This window comes from Gossypium hirsutum, chromosome A05 (assembly GCF_007990345.1).
Source record: "Gossypium hirsutum isolate 1008001.06 chromosome A05, Gossypium_hirsutum_v2.1, whole genome shotgun sequence".
In the NCBI taxonomy this organism is placed as follows: Eukaryota; Viridiplantae; Streptophyta; class Magnoliopsida; order Malvales; family Malvaceae; genus Gossypium; species Gossypium hirsutum.
Window position 1 is genome coordinate 2,289,424 of NC_053428.1, and position 27,585 is coordinate 2,317,008.

The 27,585-nt window shown below is 32.9% G+C and overlaps 4 protein-coding genes across 12 annotated transcripts; 1 reads left to right on the forward strand and 3 right to left on the reverse strand.

The window, feature by feature from the left end:
• Positions 1 to 404: 404 nt before the first annotated feature.
• On the reverse strand, positions 405 to 5,945 carry LOC107916426 (casein kinase 1-like protein HD16). 4 transcript variants are annotated; one of them, XM_041112824.1, is made up of 18 exons: positions 5,700 to 5,945; positions 4,801 to 4,898; positions 4,506 to 4,699; positions 4,106 to 4,231; positions 3,940 to 4,013; positions 3,786 to 3,855; positions 3,623 to 3,678; positions 3,412 to 3,483; positions 3,235 to 3,329; positions 3,076 to 3,142; positions 2,745 to 2,874; positions 2,424 to 2,642; positions 2,184 to 2,314; positions 1,734 to 1,875; positions 1,520 to 1,610; positions 1,058 to 1,215; positions 789 to 977; positions 405 to 647 (listed from the first exon to the last, which is right to left on the reverse strand). In XM_041112824.1, the coding sequence occupies exons 2-18, from the start codon at positions 4,895 to 4,897 to the stop codon at positions 588 to 590; spliced, it is 1,971 nt and encodes a 656-aa protein (XP_040968758.1). In that variant the 5' UTR covers position 4,898; positions 5,700 to 5,945; the 3' UTR covers positions 405 to 587. The 4 variants fall into 4 exon arrangements, with proteins under 4 accessions (XP_040968758.1, XP_016701202.1, XP_016701204.1 ...); XM_016845713.2 differs by having other exon boundaries at positions 1,701 to 1,875; XM_016845715.2 differs by having other exon boundaries at positions 4,801 to 4,903.
• A 5,846-nt stretch (positions 5,946 to 11,791) lies between these two features.
• On the forward strand, positions 11,792 to 14,340 carry LOC107916423 (ras-related protein RHN1). Of its 2 annotated transcripts, none has more exons than XM_016845708.2 (8): positions 11,792 to 12,339; positions 12,470 to 12,547; positions 12,646 to 12,813; positions 13,106 to 13,154; positions 13,244 to 13,317; positions 13,474 to 13,567; positions 13,665 to 13,772; positions 14,019 to 14,340. In XM_016845708.2, exons 1-7 carry the CDS (start codon positions 12,301 to 12,303, stop codon positions 13,763 to 13,765), a joined length of 603 nt encoding a protein of 200 aa, XP_016701197.1. In that variant the 5' UTR covers positions 11,792 to 12,300; the 3' UTR covers positions 13,766 to 13,772; positions 14,019 to 14,340. The 2 variants fall into 2 exon arrangements, with proteins under 2 accessions (XP_016701197.1, XP_040968759.1); XM_041112825.1 differs by having other exon boundaries at positions 12,076 to 12,339; positions 14,007 to 14,340.
• Positions 13,132 to 19,400, reverse strand: LOC107916424 (uncharacterized). Of its 3 annotated transcripts, XR_005926916.1 has the most exons (5): positions 18,989 to 19,346; positions 18,510 to 18,697; positions 16,736 to 17,721; positions 16,540 to 16,659; positions 13,132 to 13,795 (listed from the first exon to the last, which is right to left on the reverse strand). XR_005926916.1 is itself a non-coding variant. In XM_016845711.2 (3 exons), coding segments are annotated over exons 1-3 (411 nt in total). In that variant the 5' UTR covers positions 19,211 to 19,400; the 3' UTR covers positions 18,218 to 18,426. The 3 variants fall into 3 exon arrangements, 1 of the variants encoding a protein (XP_016701200.1); XR_005926915.1 differs by lacking the exon at positions 13,132 to 13,795 and having other exon boundaries at positions 15,784 to 16,659; XM_016845711.2 differs by lacking the exons at positions 13,132 to 13,795; positions 16,540 to 16,659; positions 16,736 to 17,721 and adding an exon at positions 18,218 to 18,427 and having other exon boundaries at positions 18,989 to 19,400.
• A 1,526-nt stretch (positions 19,401 to 20,926) lies between these two features.
• Positions 20,927 to 24,333, reverse strand: LOC107916422 (glucosidase 2 subunit beta). Of its 3 annotated transcripts, XM_041112826.1 has the most exons (4): positions 24,155 to 24,299; positions 23,888 to 24,056; positions 23,395 to 23,582; positions 20,927 to 21,431 (listed from the first exon to the last, which is right to left on the reverse strand). In XM_041112826.1, exons 2-4 carry the CDS (start codon positions 23,939 to 23,941, stop codon positions 21,377 to 21,379), a joined length of 297 nt encoding a protein of 98 aa, XP_040968760.1. In that variant the 5' UTR covers positions 23,942 to 24,056; positions 24,155 to 24,299; the 3' UTR covers positions 20,927 to 21,376. The 3 variants fall into 3 exon arrangements, with proteins under 3 accessions (XP_040968760.1, XP_016701195.1, XP_016701196.1); XM_016845706.2 differs by having other exon boundaries at positions 23,888 to 24,333; XM_016845707.2 differs by having other exon boundaries at positions 20,927 to 22,525; positions 23,888 to 24,333.
• Positions 24,334 to 27,585: the final 3,252 nt, after the last annotated feature.

Genomic DNA, 27,585 nt, shown 5'->3' on the forward strand with positions numbered 1-27,585 from the left:
TTTACAACCAATGAAGTTTTTTGTCAAGCTGAAAGCCCAACAACATAAAACAGTCTCTGATGCTAAATATGATCAACAAATTTAACATCCTCAGGGCTGCCCACTTCACACAGACAAACTTGGTAGGGTTTTAACAAAGCCATTGCGATTAGCATTGTCTCGACTGGCTTTGCCCAGTACAAGCTTTTTCTTTTTTTTCTATATCATTTGGTAATATATTGTCTGCTCATCTCTTACCAAGTTAAAAGCTATATTGTGAAATTATCATAAGATAGCCATTTTAAGAAAAACCCTTTTCAGGTATTGTATACTAAAGGGGTATTAGAGGCTGAGATGGCAACAGAATAAACAAACACGATGTAATTTATGCTTGATAGACGAGGATTCGAGCAAAATCAAAAAGATAAGATGGAAGGAAACTTTTGATTCAAAGCATTAAGTATTAGCGGGACAAAATGCGCAATCAGATGGAATCTTTACAAGACTCATCAACAGTTATTAATTTCAAGGCCTTGAATAATAGACCGGGATAGTTTACCTGCCTTTTTAACTTGTAAACTGCAGTTGCTTCTTCCGAATACCAAACTTCAGGACACTGTCCTCCCATAGCAAATGGATGAAATATACAGATTTTTCAACCATTTATCCTGAAAAACAGATAAGTGGGATAAATCAACTATTTAATTACATTCCTCGTGAGTTAACATCTAAGAATCATTTTATTGTATAAAATAATACTACTAGCAGGCAATCTTCAGCCTTGCTAAAATCATGCAAAATTAGATTACCTTTACATGGGTACTAGGAAAAGCAGATGTACGCAAAGTTTCTTGCATTACATCTTGTGATTTTCTCTTGGACGCACTAAGTATGAATGCAGCTTGATCCTCTGTAGCAGCTGCTGCGGTAATCCGATATCCTTTTTCCCATCTTCTATGAATCCCCTCACTTGGATAAAGGAAATCGAGTTCAACAACCTAGTCAGCAAGTGCAAAAAGATGTAAGTGATTGCTGCAGTATCATATAATTGAGTATTATACAGCTGGAATTAGGCAACCTGAGTAGGATAGCCTGCATTACGGGACATGACAATGCCCCATTTGCTGCCTGCAGCGGTCATTGAGGTCACAGAGAAGCCTTCTTTCCACTTCTTATTAATCCATTTGAAAGGAAATACGTCACTAACTTTGTAGGACTGTTGCGTGTAGGGTGTACCTTTAGTAGCAGTAAGGAGAAAACAACATTGAACTTCGCAACATCAATTTCCAGGTAAAGTTCATGGGAAGTGATCTACTAACAAGATAATCATAACAGGAGAATGTCTATTTTTCCTAATCAAAGAACTTAGCATGAGCTGAACTACAAGACTACAACAATCAGATGTTATAGTCCCAAAGGCTTGACAGTTTGGTAAAACTTTCCACACTATATATACAACAGCCCACCGTTTTAGATAATGTTTTTTTTTTTATCCAAATATTTATGTTCACCAAATAAAATAAGGCAAACATGAAATTACCCTTTGACATTACAACCAGTGCACTGCCATTGCAAGCACCAGCAACTGAAGTAATGTAGTAATTCTTCTCCCATTGTTCCATTATCCATTCCTGATCATATAGTCAGTAAGAAGCCTGAGACTTCAGTAATAAGAATGATTGAAACTGAAAAGCTGAGAGCTGAGAACCAGTTAGTTCTACCTTATGCAAAAAGACAGGAGATAACTCATAAACCTGAGATGTGAAACCTGTCCCTGCATCCATAACAATGGCCCACAGATTCAATGATGAAGCTACACAGCTAATATACAAGCCATCTTCTTTTCCTTTCTCCACATGTTGCTGGAGTCTTGAATCTATAACATTGTAGTGATACCTGCAATTAGTATTGCAAGTATTGATAAAAAAGGATGAAGAATCTAATACCAAAAGTTGCAGGAGATACCAAATTCCAAAATGAAACAGCAATGATTGGCTTTTCATGACCACCTTACTTACTTATTCCTTCTTCATCTTTTTTTTTTTTTTTTTTTTAACTGGAGGTAAGATGGATTTCCACCATTGCCCCATTCAGGTTATCAGTGAAGCATATGAAACAGCCAAAATACACATGCACTTGTGGACACAGTTAAAGGATAATCTTACACAAGATGCAAGATCATTGGTTTGGAATAGAATTTTCACCTCTGTTTCATTGGATTTCTGGAACTATATACTGTGATCCACTGAGAAGCAGGAGAACCTAGCCGAAGTTTCTTCCTAAGCTGCTCACCATCTTCCAGCTCAAAAAGTGCTCTTCCCCTTTTTTGACCCAGCTGATGCATTGAGGTTCATCAACAAATACTAAAGTTAAAAAATCCAAACTTTTTTGGTTTAAAGAGAAGGTATTGAAACAAGTTAAAATCCCAATTCCCAGGTAACCACCTTAATAGCTCCATCAATTTGGATAGGACGTATTGATGAATTGAAATCAATGCTATTATGGAAAAGAGAAATAAGCTTTGAGTAATTTGGTTCTTCATCAAATTTCATGTTGGTCACAATCTCAAGAAATTGTTGAAAAGGAGGAGGGCACAAGTAACAAAGCATCTCAGGAGAAGTTGCCATCTTCTTCTTACAAACAAGAAATCCTTTGTTCTCCCCCTGCAGCCCCGTAATACATCAAAGCATAACACATTAATGACAAAGGACAGCAATTAGGCTACAAAGTTCTGATTGCAAATACAAACGTTTGAACAAACTTACAATGTAACCTTGCCAGGGAAGTTTTCCTCTAAGTAAAAATATTAGTGTATAAGCCAATGACTCAAGGTCATCCCTTCGACTGCCTGTCCTACCCAAATGAGCATGCACACTTGCATAACGTACAGTTCCCCTAAAACAGAAGGAATAATAATAAATTCAAAATCTCAATCTAAACAATTAAATTCTTGTCATCCTTCAGTCGAATAAGACCAGGCAAGTAAGCTGGGAAAATTATGCTAGCCACTTAATGAAGTCTGTAAACATACATCTCTGTACAAATAATAAATAGATAAAATAGGGTCATACTCCTAACATAACAAAAGTCAGTTACCTAAACACATCAGGCTTTTGGTCATAATCTACATGACGTCCAGAAGCTGCCTCCTTCCACCTCGAAGCTGAAAAGAACCAAAAATTATAGGCCACTCTACAAATGGTATGTTATAGAATAGGAAAGCACCTCATTCAAATTATAGGAAAGCAACTATACCCAAACCCAGATCAACTAAATACAACTTCTTCTCATTTGAGGTCCCAGGCTGACCAAGCAAAAAGTTCTCAGGCTTAACATCTCCATGTACAAAGCTGAAGTAGAGAAAAGAAATGTGGGCAAATTACAAGTAAAAAATGTGAGTCAATAAAATGGAATGCAACAACTTCAAAGTACCCTTTGTGATGAAGCTGCTCTAAAATTGATATTGCCTCAACTGCTATACAAGCAACCATATCTTGTGTAAGCCTATATCAAGAGCAAAAACAAGAAGATATAGTGGCATCAATGTGTTAGTTAAAAAAATAAAATTAAAAGCATAAAATTTTAAGAAAACTGATAATAAAGTAAAAATGAAAAATAACTTAAGAGAATAATGGTCCCATACATCTGATTGTTTGAGTTCCAAACATCCCATAAACTTGGACCAAGCATATCCATAACCTAGTCACAAGATTCACAGAAACATCAATAAAGACTCCATTTCTTGTTTTTTTCCCCTTTTTCCAAAATACAACAGTGGATTTGAAGCTCTTTACTAAGAAACTCACGAGTATGTAGTAGTCCCCTAGTTGACCCTTGTAATGAACCGATGGAAGTCCATAGCAGCCATTAAGAGAGCTGAACGATAATTTTGAGAAAGTAAAATAAATTAGGTCACAAAATTTGAAGTTCAAATGACTGCAAGGGCCAAAGTCTGCATACCTGTATACTTGCCACTCATAAGGAGGACCAGAACTACATCCCTTACCATTTCGATGCTCAAATTTCAAAGCAACCTGCAAAATAAAGTAGGATAACGGCATTAACAACAGATTTGACTTCCTGTGAATTTTGTTTGGGTTCACTAGAATAGCAAGTGAAAGAGAACCTCAAAGGCATCAGCACCAGTGCATCCTATGGCACTAGTGATCCTTCTTCCAACATAAACTTGTCCAAAACCACCTTTACCCAACTTTCTATCCAACATGTACACAGGAGAGTTACCAAATTGTACCTGCCGAAGGAGAAGCAGATTTCACATCAGTATAAATAACTTGAAAAGTCAATTTGGAGATGATAAATATAAGTGAATTGGTCAGCGATTTCTTTTTCATGATAAGGGAAAGTAGGAACAGTTGAAGTGATTGCGTAGGCCTATCTGGTCATTTACCTCCAACAGTTTGACATCTGCACCCACTAACATGAGACTCTCATCCACTATTGTTCTAGTATAAGAAAAGTAAATTAATGGCCCCATAAGTCAGCTTACTATCGAAGAAAATCTGTACCCTTTCAGGAAGTGGACTAGTGCTTCCTTCTTCCTCAACAGCAACCAATCTTTCAGCAGTTTTCTCAACCGGGTGCTTCACTGGCAAGTTTAATCCACTGCAACCCCTGCCACAAGCACCAGGGCCAACAAGCACTGCATTGTCATCCTGGTTCATTGCTCTGCGTCCTCTACCTCGACCTCGACCTCTATTAGCTGATTATAGATTCATATTATACAAGGAAACATCGGTAACCTCAAATTGGATTGATTATAAACAAAGAGATTTGAAGACATGAAACCAAAAAGGTTATTACCACCACCACGCTGAGCAGTTGTAGCTAAGACAGCAGGGGTCTCCTGGTTGTCATTGATCCTCTTTGATCGTCGAATTCCCCCTTTCAAATCTGGCATCCTTTTCTAAGAAAAAAGAGAGAGTAAAAGCTCCTATCAACCATTTTCATGATATTTTATTTTATCATCATACACAATCCCAGAACTTGGCAATTCATAACATATATACCAGTAAAATTCAATCAATTTCAATTTTATTGCAACCTAAAAAATTCTATTTCAACAATTATACATCAAAGCTCAAGTTATAAGTAACAATAGTTGAATCACATGCTTAAAACATCAAATCGTAAGCATGAACCGTAATCTAAGAAAAAATCGACTGCAATTTCAGATTCATCCAAAGTTGCAAAACCAACACTCTGATCATCATCAAAAAAGAAAACCCGGAAATTGCCACTGATCTTTTATATAGGGTAGAAACCCAATTACTAAATATTTAATCCAAATCAGTTCAAACACAAATATATCATCCACAACCAAAAGAACATACAGAAAACAGTTTAAAACTTTCCCAATTTAAAGAAAAAGTTAAAAACTTTAACAAATTTCAGCATCAGCCGTAAACAAAAGCCTGATCACACCAACATGAATTTGATTACTTGTAAATCAAACGATCATCCAAAAAACCGATTCCAAAAAACAAAAAAGAACATGTACAATTTTCTAACAAAAAAAAACATTAATGAAACCCAGAAAGCGATTCCCATAAAACAATGCACGAAATGAACAAAAACATTAAAACATACACAAACCGATTTGCCTCTTTTACTGGGTTTTTGTTTGATCTATTTTTTATTGCTTTTGTTACAACAAAGCTCAAAGATGATAAAAAAACGTTGGGAATATGATATATATATACCTTTTTATTCGAAGAAGAAGAAAATGAAACGACGCAAACCAATCATGTGCTTCAAAAAGTTAGGTTCTTGAAAGAACAAGAAAAATATGAAGTGTTAATTGAGAAAAAATAATACGATCGAAGGGAAAAACAATGTGTCATGACTGTGGATGGCAGAGAGGAAGTTAGGAACGAAATTGGGAATTTGGAAGATTTGAGCCCTAAATCTCAACACCTGACTTTGCTACGACTTAGCTACGTAGGATCCCATTAAGGAGTTTCGTGGAATTATTATTATTTAAAATGGATTTTCATTTTTTTATTTTAAATAATTAATATTTTTGGGGTCAATAATATTAAATATTGTTATGTCTTATACCAAAATTCATGAGAAATTTAATTTTTTTTATTTTTATTTTTAGTTTACTAGAACTTAGATAACCCATCTCGGTCACTTTTTCACGTGCACATTTGCTATAATTTTATTTTATAAATTACTTTTTTTCATTTAATTTTTTTAAAATTTCCATGATTTAAAATTATTAATCTTTTTTATCTTTTTTATTTTATTTTATTTTATCAATTTTAAATTAACTTCAATATACAACCAATATGGATTTAGCTTATTAGCGAATTTTGGATTGAAAATTTTGTGATTCTAAATTTAAGTCTTCTTAGATATTGTTATTTTTATTTTTATTTAAAAATTAATATATTTCAATTCCCAATCTAATCATTTTATTTTGATTTAAATAATAAAATATTTTAGTGATCAACCCAATCATGCTTTATATATATATATATATATATTTCAAATAGTTTTTTAATTTTTTTAACAAACTAATTATTTAGATAATTATACACATTTGTATTTGTAACCTCTTAAAAATAGTCAACATACAATTTTTTATATTTTTTTTATATGAATGGTATAATTTATATTATATAAAAGGTCTAGTTCTATTTTTTTTCTTTTGCCTTTATTCCTTAAATTTGAATAAACTACAATAAAAGGTGATTTAATTATACTTTTCTTTTATCATTGACGAGCCATCAAGTCCATAAGTCTAAACACATTGTGAGTTAATTGTCATGTAAGATCTACTCGGAAGGATTTAACAGCAATAATAAAAAAATAAATTCTAATAATTAAGTGGTTATTTCGTAATTTTTTATTATTAAATGATAAAAAATAAAATAATACATAATGAGTCACCACTACTATAATCTACCCTTTTAAATCTAATCCCCATGTACGTATTTGATTGAAGCTTTTCGTCCGATATCAAATCGCAAGAGCAAAAACACAATTAAAAACAGCTTGTCATGAAAGAACCAACACACAGAATTATTCGTATTTAATTTTAAAAGTTAAAACCTATAAAAATTATTTTTTATCCCGTGAAACCATTTTATTTACCTCATTAATGAGGTATTAGGTATTGCATTGTAGTACTACATATTAATTATAAATGTTTTTGTTATATACTTTTCTAACTTATAATTTTATCAAATCCTTTTGTTGAGTTTTAAGTCTAACAAAGTAGAGGAGGTTGAGATTTGTGGTTTAACTCACTTAATCTAATGTAGGTTATATGATAAAGAATGAGACGGATGAATGCGAAAATGGATCGTAAAATTTGTCAAAGTTGTGAATTTAAATTACGGCTCTAAAGTCTATTGATTTCCCAAGATTAAAAATTGACAACTTCAATAAATAAACTTTTCTAGCCTTAACCACATTTATGAGCTACGTATTAACAATTGAACATTCTTTTAATCGTTCCAAATGGAATAAAGTAGTTGAAATCAAAGATGACAATTAGCGAGTGAGGTCAACACAAACACTAAGTTGACAAGTACTTTCGAGGGGATGTCTTTGACGATTAAGTGAAATCCTCATAAATGTTATTCCGGAGTGTTTTCAAGTTGTAAGAACAAGTTTCGATAAAAAAATATTATTTCGTAATTAATTGATTAATTATAATCAAAATACAATTGAAAGTCAACCCAATAATTTAAAAAAAAAACTTATTTTTAACATTAGGGAAAAAATTGAAGCAATACTAATCTTCCTCCAAACCCCTGAAAAAAGAAAACTAAAAACGTTTTGATCTATCCATTTGGTCATATAAATCTAAATATATTCCAAATTCCACAATGATCAAAAAAATATATAGTAAAATGATTATGTCATCTCAAATTCTCAACTGGACGAATTTACAACACAGAGATAGGAGAGAAGAAAAATACAAAATTGCTGCAATTTCTCTCACTAGATATATGGAGAAAATACATAAAAAAATCATTTATAGCTCAGATACCAATAAAAATAAAATATAAAAAAAGATCATCAATGGATGAGATAGGTAATCGCCAGAGCAAGTAAAAGGAGAATGTAAGCAATTCCTTGATCAATGGCAGTACCATCGTTTGACGGAAGTGGTGCAGGCGATGAACCCATGCTTTGACCGTAACTGAGCTGCGAAAGTGCCAAGAACAAGAACCCTATGGCTGAAACCACATGCAACTTCCTCATCTTCGAATCAAAATACTACGATTAATCAACGAGAAATTCTGTTTCTTTTTTCACCGGAAAAGAAAAAGAGCAGTCGAAGAGAAGACGGATGTTTGTGAATGTGAATTTGAGAGAGGAATTTAATGGTATTTATATTGGGAGAGCGTTTATTGTGGGTTAGGTTTAGGTCTGCAATTTCCGGGAAAAGAAAATTGAAAGGTCTAGAAACTGATGCACGCGTCGTCGTAGATGCGAGAATTTTTTACTCAGTTGGCGGCTTACGTAATACCATAAAAGATTGACCTACTAGGATTCTAAAGTAACTTCCCAGATTTATACACTAGTTTTTTATTTTGATTTCTTTTTCGCGTAGATATTCCATCGAGATAATTTTTTTTTATTTAATTTTATCTTCTGTACCTTTATTCTTCCATAATTTGAAATTTAGATTAGTGGGGTTGAATTCAAGGATTAAATTTAATTATTTTCAAGTATTTGGATTAAATTTAAAATTTAAAATTTTATTATTTACTTGAATACCACGTTCGCCTAAGCTAGCCTTAGACAGTAAAACAGATAGGGGTACATGTGATTTTACAAAAAATGGATAATATAAGATTTAGCCCTTGAACTTGATAACTAGATTGGTACTTTTACTTTTTTTTCCCACTTTGGCACTTAAACTTGTTAAAACGGTCCATTTTGGCCCTTAAACTTAAAAAAAAATTGATGATGTAGCACTATGAGATTGTGTCACATGATCACTTAAAAATTACAAATTTTATATAAATTTAATTTTTAGGCGATGATATGGTACAATTACATTCAGTGTTTTAATAACCAAATAGATAGTTGAATAAGTCAGACCACTAGTTCTTGATTTAACCAATTCGATTGGTTCGACATCGGTTCAACAATAATTATTTAATAACCAAATTATAATATCCTAAAAAAAGAAAGAGTGAGGGGATTATGTTTCAAAAATCAGAATAATACAGAGACGGAAGGCAGAAATAGACCCATATTTATTTATAGTTATGATAAACGTGATTACGTTTTAGATTTATAAAAAAAGAAAAAGGCATGCTGATATCACTATTTGAAGTGTGAGGTCTCACCGGTCGTGATTGGCTACCCTTATGTTCTTTTAATATTCGATAGTTTAGAATAGTAGTATTTTTCTGGTAAAATGTTTCTTCCACTTGGACCATGACTAAACCACCACTTCTATATATTTAGGAGTTTTATGACTTTTATTTTGGTTTTCTCTCTTCTAGTTAAATTTGAATTTTATGTTCTAATTTCAATTTTTGAAGGAAAATAAAATATTTATATATACATGTTTTTAATTAAAAAAAAAGCTAATATACATGATTTTAAATTTATAATAATCTCAAATTCGCAATTCAAAGTTTTACTTTTCTTAATTACGATTCATATAGAAGCCAAAGTTGTCATATTGTTTGTAAGGGCATGCCAAACATGTCAAATTAAAAAGGTCAAATAAGTAGTTTTGCTTTGCTGTTATAAATTTTGAAATTAGTTATTTTGGTCACAAGAGTTTAGGTTTGATTTTAAGCAATTTATTATTCTTCTTCAACTATTAAAAAATTTCAGTAAAAATTTTAGACTTTAACTCCACAAGCAAAATTAGAAGGTTGACACTACGATCAGCGGCAGATCTAAACTCTTAAAATGAATTTTTTTATTTAAGTTCTTTATAATGCATAAAATTTTAAATTAGTAATAATAGAAACCCACTTTGACTACTAAAAATATAATAATTTTGATTTAATTTTCTAAAAATTATAAAAATATAAATTATTAAAATAACAAATTATATTTTTATTATCATAAAAAATATATAATTTAATTTCTACTGTTCGAAAAAGATTCCTACTTCACTCGTCCCACCTTAGGAAGAACAATTCTCCCAAAGGACCCAACATCACTGTTCTTCAACTCTATCTTTAGCAACACCCTCAGACTCTGCGTTATTTATTCCAAGTTATAAACAATTTCAGTCATTAGTGAAGATAATGAAATTTAAAACTCAAAAGATCATCAAGTTTAAAAAAATCCACCTTCTTATCTGGTATGCAAAACTTGTATGGATCCTTTTTGGTACCCTTGTTTTTATTTGTATCAATGTCAGCACCCGAGTTTTTCAGTCTCCTGGCATCCACCTGTGTTGAAGCCCCTGAATTAGCATTTCATTTCAGGCTTCTTTGTCATGCCAACTTTCTCTTAATCCTTGCAAGCTCTGTTCTATAAGGACCCATGGTTCTTCTCTCTTGTTCCTTCCATACCCTAAATTCAAACACCTTTTGCTTCGTAAACAAAGGATACATAGGAGCCTGCTCTATGGGATGACTGTATGGGAATTGTTGGCTCTGATAAGGTAGCAAAAAGCCGTGATGGATGTTGAAACTGACAGTTCATTGGTTCAAACATGGAGAAGCCTGAATTTTGAGACGGCCAACCCATGTTTGAGGTTGAATTGGTGGCTGTGGTGGTGGAGAAAAAGGGAATGTAAGAAAGAATTCTCATTAGGACAAAGTTGCAATGTGATGATGAGTCTAAGGGATTGCAGTGCTGGTAGTGATTAGAGAAGAAAGAAAATGGAAAAATGAAAAAATAATAATATGGTGGGGTCAATTGACAGAAATTAATGCCATGTCACTATATCGGCACAGTGATTAAAAGAAAAAATTCAAACATTTAATGATGAGCTTAAATAATAGCAGAAAAACAATTATATAAAATTGAGATATTATGTTATTTTAATATTTTCATTTTAAATTTTAACACATCGTGTTTGATTTAATGACACATGATCTTATACCTATTTTTAATTATTTAATAATATTTTAATAAATTTTTTCATGTCATTGAATCTCAAACTCGAACCTTAAATCTTAAATCTGAACTCGAAACCTAGAATCTTAAACCCCGAACCTGAACTCAAAACTCGAACCCTAAATTTGGCCTTTTGGTTCAAAGTTCAATTTAAAATTTAAGATTCAGAGTTTAAATTCAAGATTCAAGGTTTAAATTAAAAAACTATTAAAATTATGTATGAATAATATGAAATAAATTACTGAAATATTATTAAATAATTAGAGAGTGATACAGGATGGCATGACATCCCTGTTTCATAAAATCTTTCTTTTTTTTGAAAATAAAAATATTAAAATTTACAATAAAAATATTGAAATATAATTATATCCCAAATTCATATAATCTTTGTTGCAAGCATAAGAATACATTTTTTTACTGATTCTTGATGTGAAAAGTGCATCATCCTATAGTCATTTTTGCTTCTGATTTGACAGATTTGAACAAAAATGATGGATCAGACATTGAGATCCAGCCAATGTGTCACATGGAGCTAATAAAGAGCTTCCTATCTGGAATCTGGATTCAATGCAACAAGGTTCTGTTTAGAAATAAAAAGCCAAATCCTCTACATGTATGATTGACAGCTAAATCTTCTAGTTGTGACAAAAGCACATTAAAGATCAAATTGGCTAATTATATGCATGTAATATAAGATCAAATTGGCATCCATGTAATCCATATTCTAGCCAAGACAAGCATTTTCTCGGGAAAATTAAGAATTTCCCGTGAATCCCAGCTTGTAAACTGGACAGCTAAGCCAACAGCTTTGTTCACTTCCATTGATACATTGATGATGTTCCGTGTATTTGTATCCAAATAAGAGGTGGCTGCCCTTTTTAAAATCAAAATTAGGAAATAAAAAATTTCCAGCTGTAGCCTGAAAACACTAGATAATGAGCACCAACTTACCAGTCAACCGCCAAAACTACCGGTCTCACTTAAAAAACAACTGCTATTCCCACTCTATGTTTCCATTCTTACTTGTAGTTCTGGGTATAATCTTTGTTGGTCACTTACCTGGAAGCAATAAAAACGTTCCTGGAGTTGGCCATTTTCCCTCTTGTAATCTTATCTTCTACTTATCAGCTTTTGACCCTTTCCATTTTTGCTTTTCAACACACTTTTAAATCCCAAAGTTTCTCTCTACCTTTGAAACTCTATAATTTTCTCTTTGTTTTCTGGGAATCCTTGATCAAATCGTTAATGGCAAGAACAAGCAACAAGAACGTACAAGCCAAGCTGGTAGGTATGTCTTTCCCTTTGTTTTTTGGTTTAAAAAAGGAATTATTTTCATGAAGAACATGATCTTGATGCCTGAACCAAAATTATGATCATGAAAATGCGTTGATGAAGCATATTCTTTTTCTTTCAGGTACTGCTTGGGGACGTGGGAACTGGGAAAACAAGCTTGGTTTTGAGATTTGTCAAAGGCCAATTTTCTGATTTTCAGGTTTTTATCTTATTTTTTCTCTATTTTTTTTTAACATATGATCAAGGTATATATATGTATTTTTATATACATCTAATGCAAGTGTAAATGTAATATAGGAATCCACAATTGGAGCTGCCTTCTTCACTCAGGTTCTGTCTCTAAACGAAGCCACGGTTAAGTTTGATATATGGGACACAGCAGGACAGGAGAGATACCATAGCTTGGCTCCTATGTACTATCGAGGTGCTGCAGCTGCCATCGTGGTCTACGATATCACAAACTCGGTAACTTCCTCTCGATCTTTTTATCCGATTTTGCCTTTAACATGTTTATGCAGTTATGATCAAGCTTCGATCTCTTTGTAACTGATGTCCCTATAAGTTTATTAACTGATGTCTCTTTGTAACTGTATCTGGTCTAGATGCTATATCTGCATATCTAGTTATAAGAAACGTACCATAGCTTATCCGGTAGCTGACTTGAAGTTCCTATCTTTGATATTAGTGTCTCCATGCATTCATGCTCTGTAAGTGATTGTCCGTATGATCAAATTAAATGATGGTTTTGGTATTTCAGGAATCCTTTGAGCGTGCCAAAAAATGGGTTCAAGAACTGCAAAGACGAGGTAATTGACTTACAGTATTTTAAAATTTACTTAGTTCAAGCATGTTCATATTCCTAACATGCTGTTTGATTCGTATTACAACGGTTCAGGAAATCCGAATCTGATAATGTTCTTGGTAGCAAACAAGGTTGACCTGGAAGAAAAGAGAGCGGTGGGAAATGAGGTATCTGCAAACTGATATTCGCTTCAATCATCTATTTTACCTTTTGCAACTCGAAATATTGCGATTAAAAGCCGCTCTACTCATAATTGCATACTGCATCACCACTGACAAGTAACCCCTGTATGTGTTTAAGTGAGTTTTAATGTTTTTGCTCAGGAAGGTGAAGTATATGCCAAAGAAAATGGTTTGACTTTCATGGAAACATCTGCAAAGACGGCACAGAATGTCAGCGAACTCTTCTACGAAATAGGTAAATACTTGGTTTCATAAGCCGTTTGCTTCCTATATGATGTAAATTGGCAAGCATCTTCTGAACTCGTTTCTTATGCTCACATACTTTCTTGCAGCAAAGAGGTTGGCAAAAGCTGCTCCTTCTCGGACAAGTGGAATGAAATTGCATAGCCGACGGCAAGAAAGCGGAAGAAGGCTATTCTGTTGCTCCTCGTGATACAAAGGTTAGCTTTGCATCTGAATAAATCTGGGAACATGATTTCATCACTATCTGTCAGTCAACTAAAGACATGAAGGTCTTATTACCATGATTGAGGTTCCATGTCGGGGGTTTCTAGGGGCTTTAGTTTCCCCTGGAGCGATGGAATCACTTCTGTCATACTAACTAGATATAATGCATTTCCCCTTAATTTACAAGCAATACTTTTTAGGCCTCTCTTGTTAATTAACAGCTAAAGAAATTGTTGCAGGTCATCGAAACTGAAGATTATGCTGGTTCCTGGCTGAATTTGCTTCAATGAATATTGGCTGTGCCTATATGCACGTACACTGCTGAAACACAGGAAAAGCTTTATTGTGAATTTCAAATGCGCTCATTTCGTGTAAAAGATGATCATGGATCTCTAAATGAATAAAGGTTCAAAGCAAAAAAATGACTTTGATTACTGAATTAATAGTGTGTTTATGTCCAATTAGTTTTTCTCTGTATAGTAAGAAGACTCGGTAACCAATGCTGCGGTTCCAGATCCTCTGTTATAATTTATAAGCTTTTCAGCATGGTTTGATTTTCTAGTATCAATTGCATTATTTTCGAAGTTTCAAGTCACCGTAAACAAAAGACGTGGCATTCGTGACTCTCCGATAAGGATCTAGACAACAACTAGTGTCTCAGAGCCGACTTTGATATTAAAAGTCACCATCTTTACCAACTTACAAGATTTTATCCACTTTTGTTGATTAAAGCTCATGGTTTTATTTACAAAGTGTCTCAAAGGTTTCAAACTGGCTAATCAGACGGTCCAGTGCTGGGTTGTTTTGTTTTTTATTTCTTTTAATAATTACAAGGTTGTTGTTTTTTCCATGTAGCAAGGCAAGGGTACCAACTTGATAGCCTCAATTTAGTATTATTTCTCAGGAATACTTGCGGGACAAAATATGCTTTTGAAATAAAAAGTATTGTTAAAGCAAAATCTGTTGAGTTCTTCAAAAATATTTTTGGGACAAAAAAACACTCTAGAAAAACATTTTCTTTTTGCCAAAAGTAAAAGTAAAAAATTTTAAAGTGTTTTTCTTCATTGTTGCTAAAAATTATAGTTGAAAGTTAAAAAATTTTTTTGAGATAATAGTGAAAAGTTAAAAATTAATTAAGTTAGGAAGATGTATAAGTAGTTCTAGTCATTATATAAAAAACAAAGATTAAGAATGGTGATGCTACACTCATATGAAGGACGTAAATAAAAAAAATAATTAAGTTATATGATATTTAAATAATTTAATATAATAATATATGAAGTATAAAATTTTAAATACTCTTTAAATAATTAATATAAACTATTTGTTAAACTAATCATGCATAAAATATTTTAAAAACTTAAATATATTAAATTATATTTAAATAATTTATTATAATTCTACATGAAATATTTAAATAAATTATGATAATGATATACAAATTATATATTCATCTAATTTTTATAAAAGTCAAAAGCAAGTAAATCTCAGCTTTTGCATTTAGGTGGAATCGCAATTTTGACCCCAAAAGCTAGTTCTTCTTCAGGCTAGTTTAACATTATTTTTGAGAAATGTTTATAAAAAGTGTTACTTAATTTTGAGAAATATTTTTTAAAAAATGATTTAATATTTAAGTGTTTAATATTGTTGTCAAAAAATACTTTTGAGAAATAAAATGTTCATTTTAAATATGGTGTTATGAAGTAACAAATATGTATTTAAATAATATTCAAATTAATTAATATTATGATATTTTAATAAGAATATAAAAAAATTTTATTATAATTTGTTGTTAATATTTTAATATATGAAATATAAATATTAAATATTAAAATATAATCAATAAAAATTTAAATATATAATAGTGTATATTTAAAATAAATTTCAATATAAAAGTAACTACATACCCAATATAGATATTATATAGAATATTTTATAAGAATTAAAATTGTCTTTTATTCGTAAAAATGCTTATGTTAAAAGCAGAAACTAAAAAAAGTTGCTTTTACTTTAAAATTCAAAAGCACATATCACTCCAAAAATTGTCTGTTTAATATTTTTTATGGTTCCGAAAACACTTTTGACCGAAATGCAATAAAAGATTTTTTCACTACAGTTTTGACCAAAACCCAGTTGTTCTTGTTGCTTATGCAGTGAAACGTCCCAATGGGTCGACTTTCAGAACCTGAAGCTTCTGTACCCTATGGAACTCATGGAAACCAACAAGACATGGCATTAAAATGATGTGGACAAAAGCAAAGCCTCGCCGGTGGTTTTGGCCTTTCTATGCCGTAAGAATCACTATTCAAGGCCCTCGAGAACAGAAATATTTTTACTGTTTTTTTAAGAAAAATTAAAATTCTAACTTCTTTTCGCAATGTCACATGCATTACTGGAATGCCAAAAAAGAAAAAGAAACAAAACCATTAAACTTCGTTTTCTGCTGTCAACAGCTATTTTACAAAAGCCACAACACGGTCAATAAGCAAATGAATCCAAGAAAGCATTTCTTCAAAAAAAAAAAAGGACAATGAGAAAGTAAGAATTTTAGTTAGCAATGGCTGTTAGAATTTTGAAAACGTTAGAGAAAATGGTTTTGGTTATGCCCCTGCTAATTTTGAACTTTGACAGAAACCCCAATCACCATGAAGGAGAAGTGCATGGAGAACCCGATGAAAATGATGAAAGACCATTATTACTATTAGAATCACTGCCCAAAGTGACTAAAGACCTAGCATCTCTAAGAGAAATAGGACAAACCTGAGCTGGGAGCTTCTTCATTGGACTCGAAGGAGATGTCATCGAAAGCTGAGCCTTAGAACCGTTGTTTTCTAAATGTGAAGCGATGTATCCGGCCTCTCAAACGGAGTATCTGGCATGCTGCAGCCAACATCATTGTTATAAATAGGATTCGATATGTAAACGAAATTATCCACACCATGACCAGGAGTAGTACCTTTAGCTTTTTCTTTACAATTAGTAGTAGTTCCGGTGCCAACTCGTGTTGAGATTTCTTGAACAGGGTTAGGGAAGACGCAAAGGAAGTTGATGGAGTTACAAGAGATAAGAAATCAATTTGATGAAGGGGCTTGTGTTTGGTTCTTGGGTAAGGAATTTAAAAAACTTGAGGATGTAAAGGGAGAACTGCATGGAAAAGGAAGCTCCTTGGTGCATGAATAACTCCTTGTGCATAGAAGCCACTAAGGGGACTGGTTGATTGAATTTGGTTATCAAGAGGAGGAAAGGAAGAAGCAATATTTGTAGGGGTGGTGGCAGCAGTTGCAGTGTTGGTAATGATAGGGCTGGCAGCAGAGTGTATACGCTGACAAAGCAATAGAGCTTAGCTAGCAATACTATGATTAAAGCTAATACAATGGCCAGGCTAACCACCATTATAAGTATTGCACCCATGGTTACCTAGGATGCCCCCTTCATTGTTTTACTTTCTCTTAGCTTTTTCTTCTAACTTCTTCGGAAAGGACCGACAGAGAGGGAAAGTAATTACAGGGTAAGACAATAGAAAACTTGCTTTCTTCCTTTTTGGCGGAAAATAGTAGGTGGGGAATCTCGTGAGACTTTGGACATGGGGAATGCGTAAGCAACTCTTCGTGAGACTTTAGTAACCGCAGCTGTAGCTTGATTCATAGAGCAAGGTACAACCCAAAAAAGTATCGTGGTCAATACGCCCAGTTCAGAATTTTTCCTGCTCAGTTCTCAGTCATTTGTTGTGAATGACAACATCCAATCTCAATCTTAAAGCATAACTGCAGATTAGCATGAGTAAATCCATTTGACATCAACTCTGGCAGGCACGGGATTTGTGGAAACAAAGTGATTTTCTTGAGCTGAAGGATGAATCACAGGAATCATGCCCCAAAAACGAGCTGCTGATTATTATTCGGGTCGTTTTGCTGGGCGTGCAAACAAGTGCAACTGGCAGACCTACCATAAGTTTTGTCTTTAGTTACAACTGATCTTACATTTATATAAGTTATGTCTTCACACTGTACAAAAAAATCATATCATGTGGCATTTCTTCAATGTGCTTTTTGAGAGAGGATGAAGTTGAATGCTGCTAAGTTTATCCTTGTAGTTTTTATCAATTCCAAATATAGAAATGGCATTTTAATTGTATAACTCTATATGAAGCCTCAGAAGTCTGATCAAATGCTTAATGAAAAAATCATTCCAGCTTTTTCCATAACTGGAACCCTATGATTCACATTATAGACGCATGAGAAGCAGTTTAGAGTCAGAATCCGAATCAACACCATTCCTTGTATATCTCAATGAATTTCATCCATGAACTCTTAACCCTTTCGTTGTATTATTGCACTCAAAATCTCAAACTTAGAATTTGACAACATTGAATTTCATGTTATCAATAAATTCTAGTCCCGCAAACAAATGAAAAAGAACATAAAAACTAAGAACAAGGTAATCAAAAGCAACTAGAATAATTATATAAGAAAGACTTATGGATTACAACACTCTAAAACAGGAACTTGGACCTAAGTTTCCCTATATTAACCATATAAGATAACAAAATCCCAAGAAGATGCCTGCACAATCCCCTCAACTCAAATATGGTTATACCACTCAACTCCATGTTCTAAAATGGATGACTGTGACATCTTATCTACTCCATCTATTAAAAGGACGTAAGCAAACTGTTAACCACCACTGAATATTAAAAACAGCAAAATTGAAGTAGCAGCAAAAATACTAACTATTGTTTCTCAGGGTTGTCAGGTTCTTCTTCCTTTTCAGGATCTTCCTCCTCTTCCTCTTTCTTTTCTTCCTCTTCTTCATCTTCTTCAGGGGGATCATATGGCATTGGTGGTGGTAATGGTGTTTTCATAGGGCTGAATTGAGGGAATATGTCAGGTCTACGTCCAGGTTTAGGCCTCTCCCACTCCTGCCATGTGAACCAAGGTGCTCATGTTTAATCACACTGTCTTGAAAAAACAAGTTTCCAAACAAAAAAAACCAATATTGATTATCTAGACGGTACCCATCAACCAAACAAACCTACCCCAATAGAATATTACTGCATAAAATTAAACCCATCTCATAAAAATCCTGCTGAGGCTTATTCTTCTTTCACAAAGCTAAAAACAAATATCATATCACTAATTTGGAATTTCCCTGTCCTGTTAACAAGGCAATTAAAACTACTTATAGCTGAATAAACAGAGCATGAACTTACAATGGGAAAATCGAGGGGATTGCGACGAGTCAATTTTTCTTCGTCGGGAGCCATACAAACCACCTGCAGCCTCTTTCTCGTCGTCAGTTGATGGGATTTAGAAATGGAGACGACGAGGGAGCATCTGCAACGGCATATACTGGAAGTCGATGAACCCGGCGCTAGGGTTTTGAAAGGCGGCAGTAACGATAGGCAAATGGATGATGCCATGGTTGGCTTCATGGTAGGAACAGTTTCCCCAGAAACAAACAAAAATAAAAGAAGCACCAAGTTAACCGCCTTATCTTCGAGTCGTGTTCATCTCGGCTAGGACGGCCTGCACTCAACCCCTAAATACCCAATGGCCACAATTCTATCATCTGTAGGCTCAGCATCTCTATCAACGTTTATGGGTCTATGTTATCTAATGGGTGGTCCAATCCACTTGTTGATTTAGTGCCATTTTAGATTCACCTTTCGTCCCAAATGAAGCTTAAATTGGACTCAGAATTGACCCCAAAAATGGGCTCAGAATGTTAGACTAGTTTTAACCAAATTCAACTTTTAGTTTTTAGAGCTATAATTATATATTATTTATTTATTAGTTTTAAATATTAATTAAAAGCATATGATAGTTTCATAACTTCCCCTACAGAATTAAAATAATTCACTAAACTTCATAATAAGAGGAAATATATGAAAATGTCAACATTGGCTATTATGAATACTAACCACTTATAGTTTTTTTTTTTCTTTCATATTGATTTTACTATCAATGTTTGAGGTTTATAATTATTTTTCCTAATAATGTCATCTTCAAAGTTTGAATTCATATCTCCCTTTGAGTATGTAATGTGTTTTATCATTATATTCAACACTTATTAATATCACAAATCATGTTATCTACCATTTGCAATAGGACATGTTAAGCCCATTAAACTCCTATATGATATAGGAAAAGGGTTTAAATCCCATCAAGTACAAATTTTGAATTTGTAGCAAGTGAATGCGATCTCACTCCATAAACCTAATGAAGCTATGTGCGAAAGTGAAAAATAGAATCTAATAATAAAACCGAGTATAGACACTTCGAACCTAATTTTAGACCTATTGAAGAGATTTATCATCTTTTGGCAAATAACAATTTAAAGATTTCTCCTAATAAGTCAAAACACCCTTAAAAAGAGCTAAACTAATGTCCGGTAAATTTATGATGAAACAAAAACAAATTATTAAAATAAATTGAAGTTTAATCTCTAATCTAATGCATACTTCAACTTTTAAATTTTCTTTTAAATGAAAAGTAGTTCGGGCAAGTTATGAAACTTTAGACTATTTTTGGTGTTACATGTGTGCATAACTTGAATCATTGTTGGGTTATTTATATCAGATCTTATTTATCGAAGACATTGAGTGTCATTTATTTGTCAGGGTTTGATTGGTATAACTCTAAAAATGAAAATATATTTTAATAAAAACAAAATATTTTTTATAATAAAATAAAATCTATTTAATAATAAAATAAAATCTATTTAATCTTTAGAAAATTCAATAACATTCATTTGTTTCATTCATCATTAACGAGCTCGAAACCTTTTACATAATTAAACTCCAAATAATATATTCCATCAAGAAAAAAAAATTAACCATACAATTGAACTCCACATAAAAATTCTTTAAAGTTTGAAAAAAAAAAGAGAATAATTTTCTTTTAAAGGTAAATGCTACTATATTATAATTCAATTAGCCCGTTGGATTGGGGTTGTGTAAGATTAAAAAGAAAAAAGAAATGATTAATAATAGCAGCAAACTTTAGTCATAGCCATGATGATTTGGTAATAACTAATATCCATGAACAGGAATGGAAATAATATATCTCTGTTTGAATAAAAAAACTACTAAATTTCTAACTTCTTTTTGCAATGTCAGATGCATTATTGGAATGCCAAAGAAGAAAAAGAAACAAAACCATTAAGCTTTGTTTTCTGCTGTAAACAGCTTTTTCAAGAACACCACAACACAGTCAACAAACAAATGAACCCAGGAGAACCTGTCAACAAACAAATGAACCCAAGAGAACCTTTCTGCTAAATAAAAAAACCAATGAGAAAGTAGGAATTTTAGTTACCAATGGTCGTTAGAATTTTGAAAACATTTGCGAAAACGGTACAAAAAGCTTAAAATAAAGGTTCCCTGGCTAGTTTTGAGCTTTGACAGAAACCCTAGTCACCATGAAGGAGAAGTGCATGGAGAACTTGATGAGGATGATGAAAGACCATTATTACACTATTAGAATCACTGCCCGAAGTGACTAAAGACTTAGCATCTCTAAGAGAAACAGGACAAGCCTGAGCTGGAAGATTCTTCATTGGAATCGAAGGAGATGTCATCCAAGGCTCAGCCTTCTCATCATCCCCTGAAGAACGGTTGTTTCCTAGACCTCTCGAACGGAGCATCTGCCATGCTGCAGCCAACATCATTGCTGTAATTAGGATTCGATATGTAAGCAAAATTATCCACACCATGACCAGGAATAGTACCGTTAGCTTTTCTTTACAATTAGTAGTAGTTCCAGTGCCAACTCGAGTTGAGGTTTCTTGAAGAGGGTTAGGGGAAGTCGCAAAGGACGTTGATGGAGATACCAGAGGTAAGATACCAAATTGATGAGGGGGCTTGTGTTTGGTTCTTGGGCAAGGATTTCAAAAACTTGAGGATGTAAAGGGAGAACAGCAGGAAAAAGGAAGTTCCTTGGTGCATGAATAACTCCTTGTGCATAGAAGCTACTAAGGGGACTGGTTGATTGAGTTTGGTTATCAAGTGGAGGAAAGGAAGAAGCAGTATTTGTAGGGGTGGGGGCAGCAGTTGCAGTGTTGGTAATGATAGGGATGGCAGCAGAGTGTATACGCTGACGCCGCCAGCGGAGTAAGACAAAAGCAATAGAGCTTAGCTAGCAGTACTACGATTAAAGCTAATACAATGGCCAGGCTAACCACCATTATCAGTGTTGCACCCATTACCTAGGATGCCCCCTTCATTGTTTTACTTTCTCTTAGCTCTTTTCCTTTAACTTCTTTGGAGAGGACCGACAGAGTGGGAAAGCTTCCTTTTTTGGCGGCAACAGTAGGTGGTGAATCTCGTGAGAATGCGTAAGCAACTCTTTGGTTCTTCAATGGTTGGCTGCTTTCTGTATTGTCTTTTCTATCTGGAATTCAAGTTCATAGAGGTCATTTAGTAACCGCAGCTATAGCTTGATACATAGAGCAAGGTACAACCCACAAAAGTATCATGGCCAATACGCCCAATTCAGAATTTTTCCTGCTCAGTTCTCAGTCATTTGTTCTGAGTGACAACATCTCAATCTCAATCTTAAAGCATAACTGCAGATTTGCATGAGGACATCCATTTGACATCAACTCTCGTAGGCATGGGATTCGCAGAAACAAAATGATTTTCTCGAGCTGAAGGATGAATCACGGGAATCATGCCCCCAAAAGGAGTTGTTGAGTATTATTATTCCGCTTGTTTTGCTGGGCGTGCAAACGAGTGCAACTGACAGACCTACCAAAAGTTATGTCTTCACTTACAACTGATTTTACATTTCTATAAGAACCAAAATTCATCTATATCCATAATGGTGCTGTCAAGAATTATGTTTTTTTCCTCCCAAATTTCAAGATAATTATGTACTTTGATATTCACACTGTACAGGAAAATCGTATCATGTGGTATTTCTTCAATGTGCCTTATGAGAGATGATGAAGTTGAATGCTGCTAAGTTTATCCTTGATGTGTTTATCAATTCCAAATATAGAAATGGCATTTTAATTGTATAACTCTATATGAAGCCTCAGATGTCTGATCAAATGCTTAATGAAAAAACCAGTCTAGCGATTTGCATAACTGGAATCCTATGATTCACATTATAGATGCATGAGAAGCAGTTTTAAAGTCAGAATCCGAATAAACACCATTTCTTGTATATCTCATTGAATTTCATCCATGAACTCTTAACCCTTTCGTTGTATTATTGCACTCAAATTTTCAAACTTAGAATTTGACAATATTGAATTTCATGTTATCAATAAATTCTAGTCCCGCAAACAAATGAACAAGAACATAACAACTAAGAACAAGGTATTCGAAAGCAACTAGTATAATCATGTAAGAAAGACTTACGGATTACAACACTCTAAAACAGGAACTTGGACCTAAGTTTCTCTATATTAACCTAACAAGACAATAAAATCCCAAGAAGATGCCTGGAAAATCCCCTCAACTCAAATATGGTTATACCACTCAACTCCATGTTCTAAAATGGCTGACTGTGACATCTTATCTACTCCATCTATTATAAGGACATAAGCAAAGTGGTAAACACCATTGAATATTAAAAACAGCAAAATTGAAGTAGCAGCAATAATACTAACTATTGTTTCTCAGGGTTGTCAGGTACTTCTTCCTTTTCAGGATCTTCCTCCTCTTCCTCTTTCTTTTCTTCCTCTTCTTCATCTTCTTCAGGGGGATCATATGGCATTGGTGGTGGTAATGGTGTTTTCATAGGGCTGAATTGAGGGAATATGTCAGGTCTGCGTCCAGGCTTAGGCCTCTCCCACTCCTGCCATGTGAACCAAGGTGCTCATGTTTAATCACACTGTCTTGAAAAAACAAGTTTCCAAACAAAACAAAAAAAAACAAAAACCAAGATTGAATTATCTAAACGGCACCCATCAACCAAACAAAACTACCCCAACAGAATATTACTGCATAAAATTAAACCCATCTCGTAAAAATCCTGCTGAGGCTTTTTCTTCATTCACAAAGTTAAAAACAAATATCATATCACTAATTTGGAAATTCCCTGTCCTGTTAACAAGGCAATTTAAAGCTACTTATAGCTGAATAAACAGAGCATGAACTTACAATGGGAAAATCGAGGGGATTGCGACGAGTCAATTTTTCTTCCTCGGGAGCCATACAAACCACCTGCAGCCTCTTTCTCGTCGTCAGTTGATGGGATTTAGAAATGGAGACGACGAGGGAGCATCTGCAACGGCGTGTACTGGAAGTGGATGAACCCGGCTTTAGGGTTCTGGAAGGCGGCAATAAGGATAGGCAAATGGATGAAGCCATGGTTAGTGTCTTGGTGGGAACAGTTTCCGCAGAAACAAACAAAAATTAAATAAGTACCAAGTTAACTGCCTTATCTCCGTGTCGTATTCGTCTTGGCTAGGTCGGCCCGCACTCAGCCCCTATATCCCCAATGGCCACAATTCTAACATCTGTAAGTTCAGCATCTCTTTCAGCGTTTATGGGTCTGTGACTCTGTGTTTTCTCATGGGTTGCCCAATCCACTTGTTGATTTATATTTCTTTCTTAAGGTCGTTTAGGATTTACTGCCATTTTAGATTCACCTTTCATCCCAAATGAAGCTTAAATTGGACTCAGAATTGACCCCAAAAAATGGGCTCAGAGTATTAGACTAGTTTTAACTAAATTCAACTTTTAGTTTTTAGAGTCAACGTTTGTAATCAATTATTATTTGATAGGTTTTTTAACGATAATTAAAAAATCTATCATATATTTCATTTATTCACTATTATTTTAAATATTAATTAAAAAGCTTGATAACTTCACTCACAAAATTAAAATAATTCACTGAACTTCGTAATAAAAAGAAATGTATAGAAATGACAGCATTAGATATCGTGAATATAACCATAAGTTATGTTTTTTTTTACAACCCATGTTTGAAATTTGTGATTACCAGCTTTCGACAAAATAGTCTTTAAGATTCAAACTTACGTCTTTCATTAAAAATGTCATTTATCTTACCATTACACTCAATATTTATGGATACCACGAATCATGTAATCTATCATTGCAATAGGACATATTATGTTCATTAAACTCCTATATGCTATAGGACATGGGCTTCAATTCCCACCAAATACAAATTCTGAATTTTTAGTAGGTGAATACACTCACTCCATGAACTCGATGAGGTTGTACACGAAGGCGAAAAATAAAATTCAATAATAGAAGCCAAGCATAGACACCTTGAGGCTTGGTTTTAGACCCATTGAGGAGGTCTATCGTTTCTTGACACATAACAATTCAATGACTTCTCCTAATAAGTCAAAATATTTTTTTGTTGATATGATTATAATTAAGCTTGTTATTGACATTTTTGGGACCTTAGGCGAAATAATAAATTGAGCCTATCTTAAAAAATTATAAAATGTAATACAATAAAAGCTAAAAAATTTTGGGACTCTAAGAGATGAAGCATTTATGGTGAAAATTTAAAATCCCTAAATATTTACTTAATTAATTATAGTCTGAAATTTTTTCACACATTAAAAGTTGAAAAAAAAAACATTTGGCCTCTTCTAACTCTAGGCTTGAAGAGTTACACACTCAAATAACCTTTAGAATCAGCCGTGAATTTATGATGAAACAAAACTAAATTATTAAAATAAAATTGAAGGTTAATGCTAGAGACATACTTCAACATTTAGTTTTTCTTTTGAATTAAAAGCAGCTAAGGCAAGTTATGAAACTTTAGACTACTCAATACCTTGGATCAATCTTTGTTAGGTTATTTATAACAGATCCTGTTCATCAAAGACATTGAGTGTCATTTATTTGTTAAGGTTTTATTGGTATAACTATGAAAATAAAAATATATTTTAATAAAAATAAATTTTTATAATAAAATAAAATCTATTTAATATTTAGAAAAATCAATGACATTCAATTGTTTCATTCATCATTAACATGAGGTCGAAGACTTTTACATAATAAAACACCAAATAATATATTCTATTAAGAAAAAAAAAACCATACAATACAACTCTACATAAAAACAATGCAGTAATGAAATTTCTTTAAAGTTAGAAAAAGAAAAAAGAGAATAATTTTATTTAAAAGGTAAATGCCACCATATTATAATTCAAATAACCCGTTGGATTACTAATATCCCATAAACAGGAGTGGAAATAATATATCACTGTTTGAACAAAAAGAAAAAAAAAAAAGTCACCGACAAAATTAAATTCAAATTCAGGCTTCCCTCCCAAACCCATTTGTAGTAAGTCCCCCGTTAAAATTAATCTCTTATTTTAATAATAAAAAATTAAATTAAATTCAAACTTTCCCTCCCTCCTATCTTATTTTTTGGGTATTAGTTGTTCATTTGTTCCAAAAAGTATACAGCATTTCATTAATGGCCAATTGACCAACCAAAATTTGAAGCAGCCTGCCCACTTATCTCAATCCTAACCTTAGCAATTTAAAAGGTCCACAATTATATTTTATATGTCGAAATCGAAATCAAGTATCTTAACATAAATCATCTTAAGTAGAAAGGTAAGGTAATCGGCATTTAATAATAAAATATCAAGGTCCACAATCTGCTGAAGCGTCCTACAAGGTCTGGACAACGACAATCCACTCCCACACTCCGCTTTAGGCTTTTACCAATCCAACAAAGCCGCTTTGGCCTCTCCTGTCCAGTGCAGTCCCCCTGCCTGCCTGCATTTTTAAATTTTAAAAGCAAAGCCACTGACTCTCACGCGCTGTTTTCACTTCACTACTCCTTACGTTCAAATTTTAAAATAATGAAGGTTTGTGTTTTATAGGTTAAATAATTTTTTAGGATACGTAGTATATGCATTTAATTTATTTACTTTTATTCGTTTATTATTATTTTTTACTTTTATAGTTAAACACTTCCTGTTAAATTACATTTAAAGGTTTAAAATATACTATAAATTTTTACACTATTTATAAATTTTAAATTTAATTATTATATTTTTATGTTATAGAATTTAATTATCTATTTTTCATATTTCAAATTTTACATAAAATTTGTTATCATTAGTTTTTTAGTGTGATATTTTGAAATAAAAGTACTAGCAATATAATTAAAAATGATATTTGTAGTGAACTAAATTTAACAAAATAAATTTAACGGTGAGTTGGACTTAAATTTTAAAATAAAAAATAGATTAAATTCTTATAAATAAAAGTATAAAAATTAAATTCTAAATTTATGAAAAAATATAGAGATTTCACATATTTCAACCCATTTAAAAATTATTTATAATAATTTTGATCCTAAACTTTTTACAATTTTTATATTGGACTTAATATTTTAATTAATTTTATTTTAATTTATATAATTAGAAAATAGTGTCACCTTAATTATGAAAAATATGCGTGGAATGGTACATAAGTTGCCTAGTCTATTTCTAAGTTAATATTATAATTGAATTGCCAATAGCATAAAAGACTAGCGTGACAGATGCTGAATTTATCCAAATTGATGGGACAAATTTAAGAGAAAAAGAATAAATGTAAAATTGAAAAAAATATAAAGATTAAGGATTAAAATTTCAATTATGCCTATTCTTTTTATAAATATGCTTAATTTTCATATGGGGTTACTTAAAATAAGCAATTCCAGAAGAAATCAGTAAGTAATGGATTATTCTTCGAATTTAACCTATTTTATATTGCCGTGTTTTCCATTTTTTTCTTCGCGTGTTACACACGCGCCGCTCCTCCTCGAGACTCGCCCCTTTAATTTTGAAAACGAGTATATTATGAGCTATGAT

Bases quoted from the DNA above. Each gene is read 5' to 3' on its own strand.
- LOC107916426 (XM_016845713.2), bottom strand. From the start codon at position 4,897: ATGCCAGATTTGAAAGGGGGAATTCGACGATCAAAGAGGATCAATGAC. The intron at 4,232-4,505 runs GTACAGATTTTC...CTCCTTCGGCAG, and splicing joins CTAGTCCACTTCCTGAAAGG to GTACAATTTGGTAACTCTCC. The intron at 648-788 runs GTAATCTAATTT...TCTGTTTTTCAG, and splicing joins TTCCTAGTACCCATGTAAAG to GATAAATGGTTGAAAAATCT.
- LOC107916422 (XM_016845706.2), bottom strand. From the start codon at position 24,097: ATGGCTTCATCCATTTGCCTATCCTTATTGCCGCCTTCCAGAACCCTA. The intron at 23,583-23,887 runs GTAAGTTCATGC...TTCACATGGCAG, and splicing joins ATCCCCTCGATTTTCCCATT to GAGTGGGAGAGGCCTAAGCC. The intron at 21,432-23,394 runs GTTAGTATTATT...TGTTGGCTGCAG, and splicing joins GACAACCCTGAGAAACAATA to CATGGCAGATGCTCCGTTCG.
- LOC107916423 (XM_016845708.2), top strand. From the start codon at position 12,301: ATGGCAAGAACAAGCAACAAGAACGTACAAGCCAAGCTG. The intron at 13,155-13,243 runs GTAATTGACTTA...ACAACGGTTCAG, and splicing joins TCAAGAACTGCAAAGACGAG to GAAATCCGAATCTGATAATG. The intron at 13,318-13,473 runs GTATCTGCAAAC...GTTTTTGCTCAG, and splicing joins AGAGAGCGGTGGGAAATGAG to GAAGGTGAAGTATATGCCAA.
- LOC107916424 (XM_016845711.2), bottom strand. From the start codon at position 19,210: ATGAAGCCAACCATGGCATCATCCATTTGCCTATCGTTACTGCCGCCT. The intron at 18,698-18,988 runs GTAAGTTCATGC...TTCACATGGCAG, and splicing joins ATCCCCTCGATTTTCCCATT to GAGTGGGAGAGGCCTAAACC.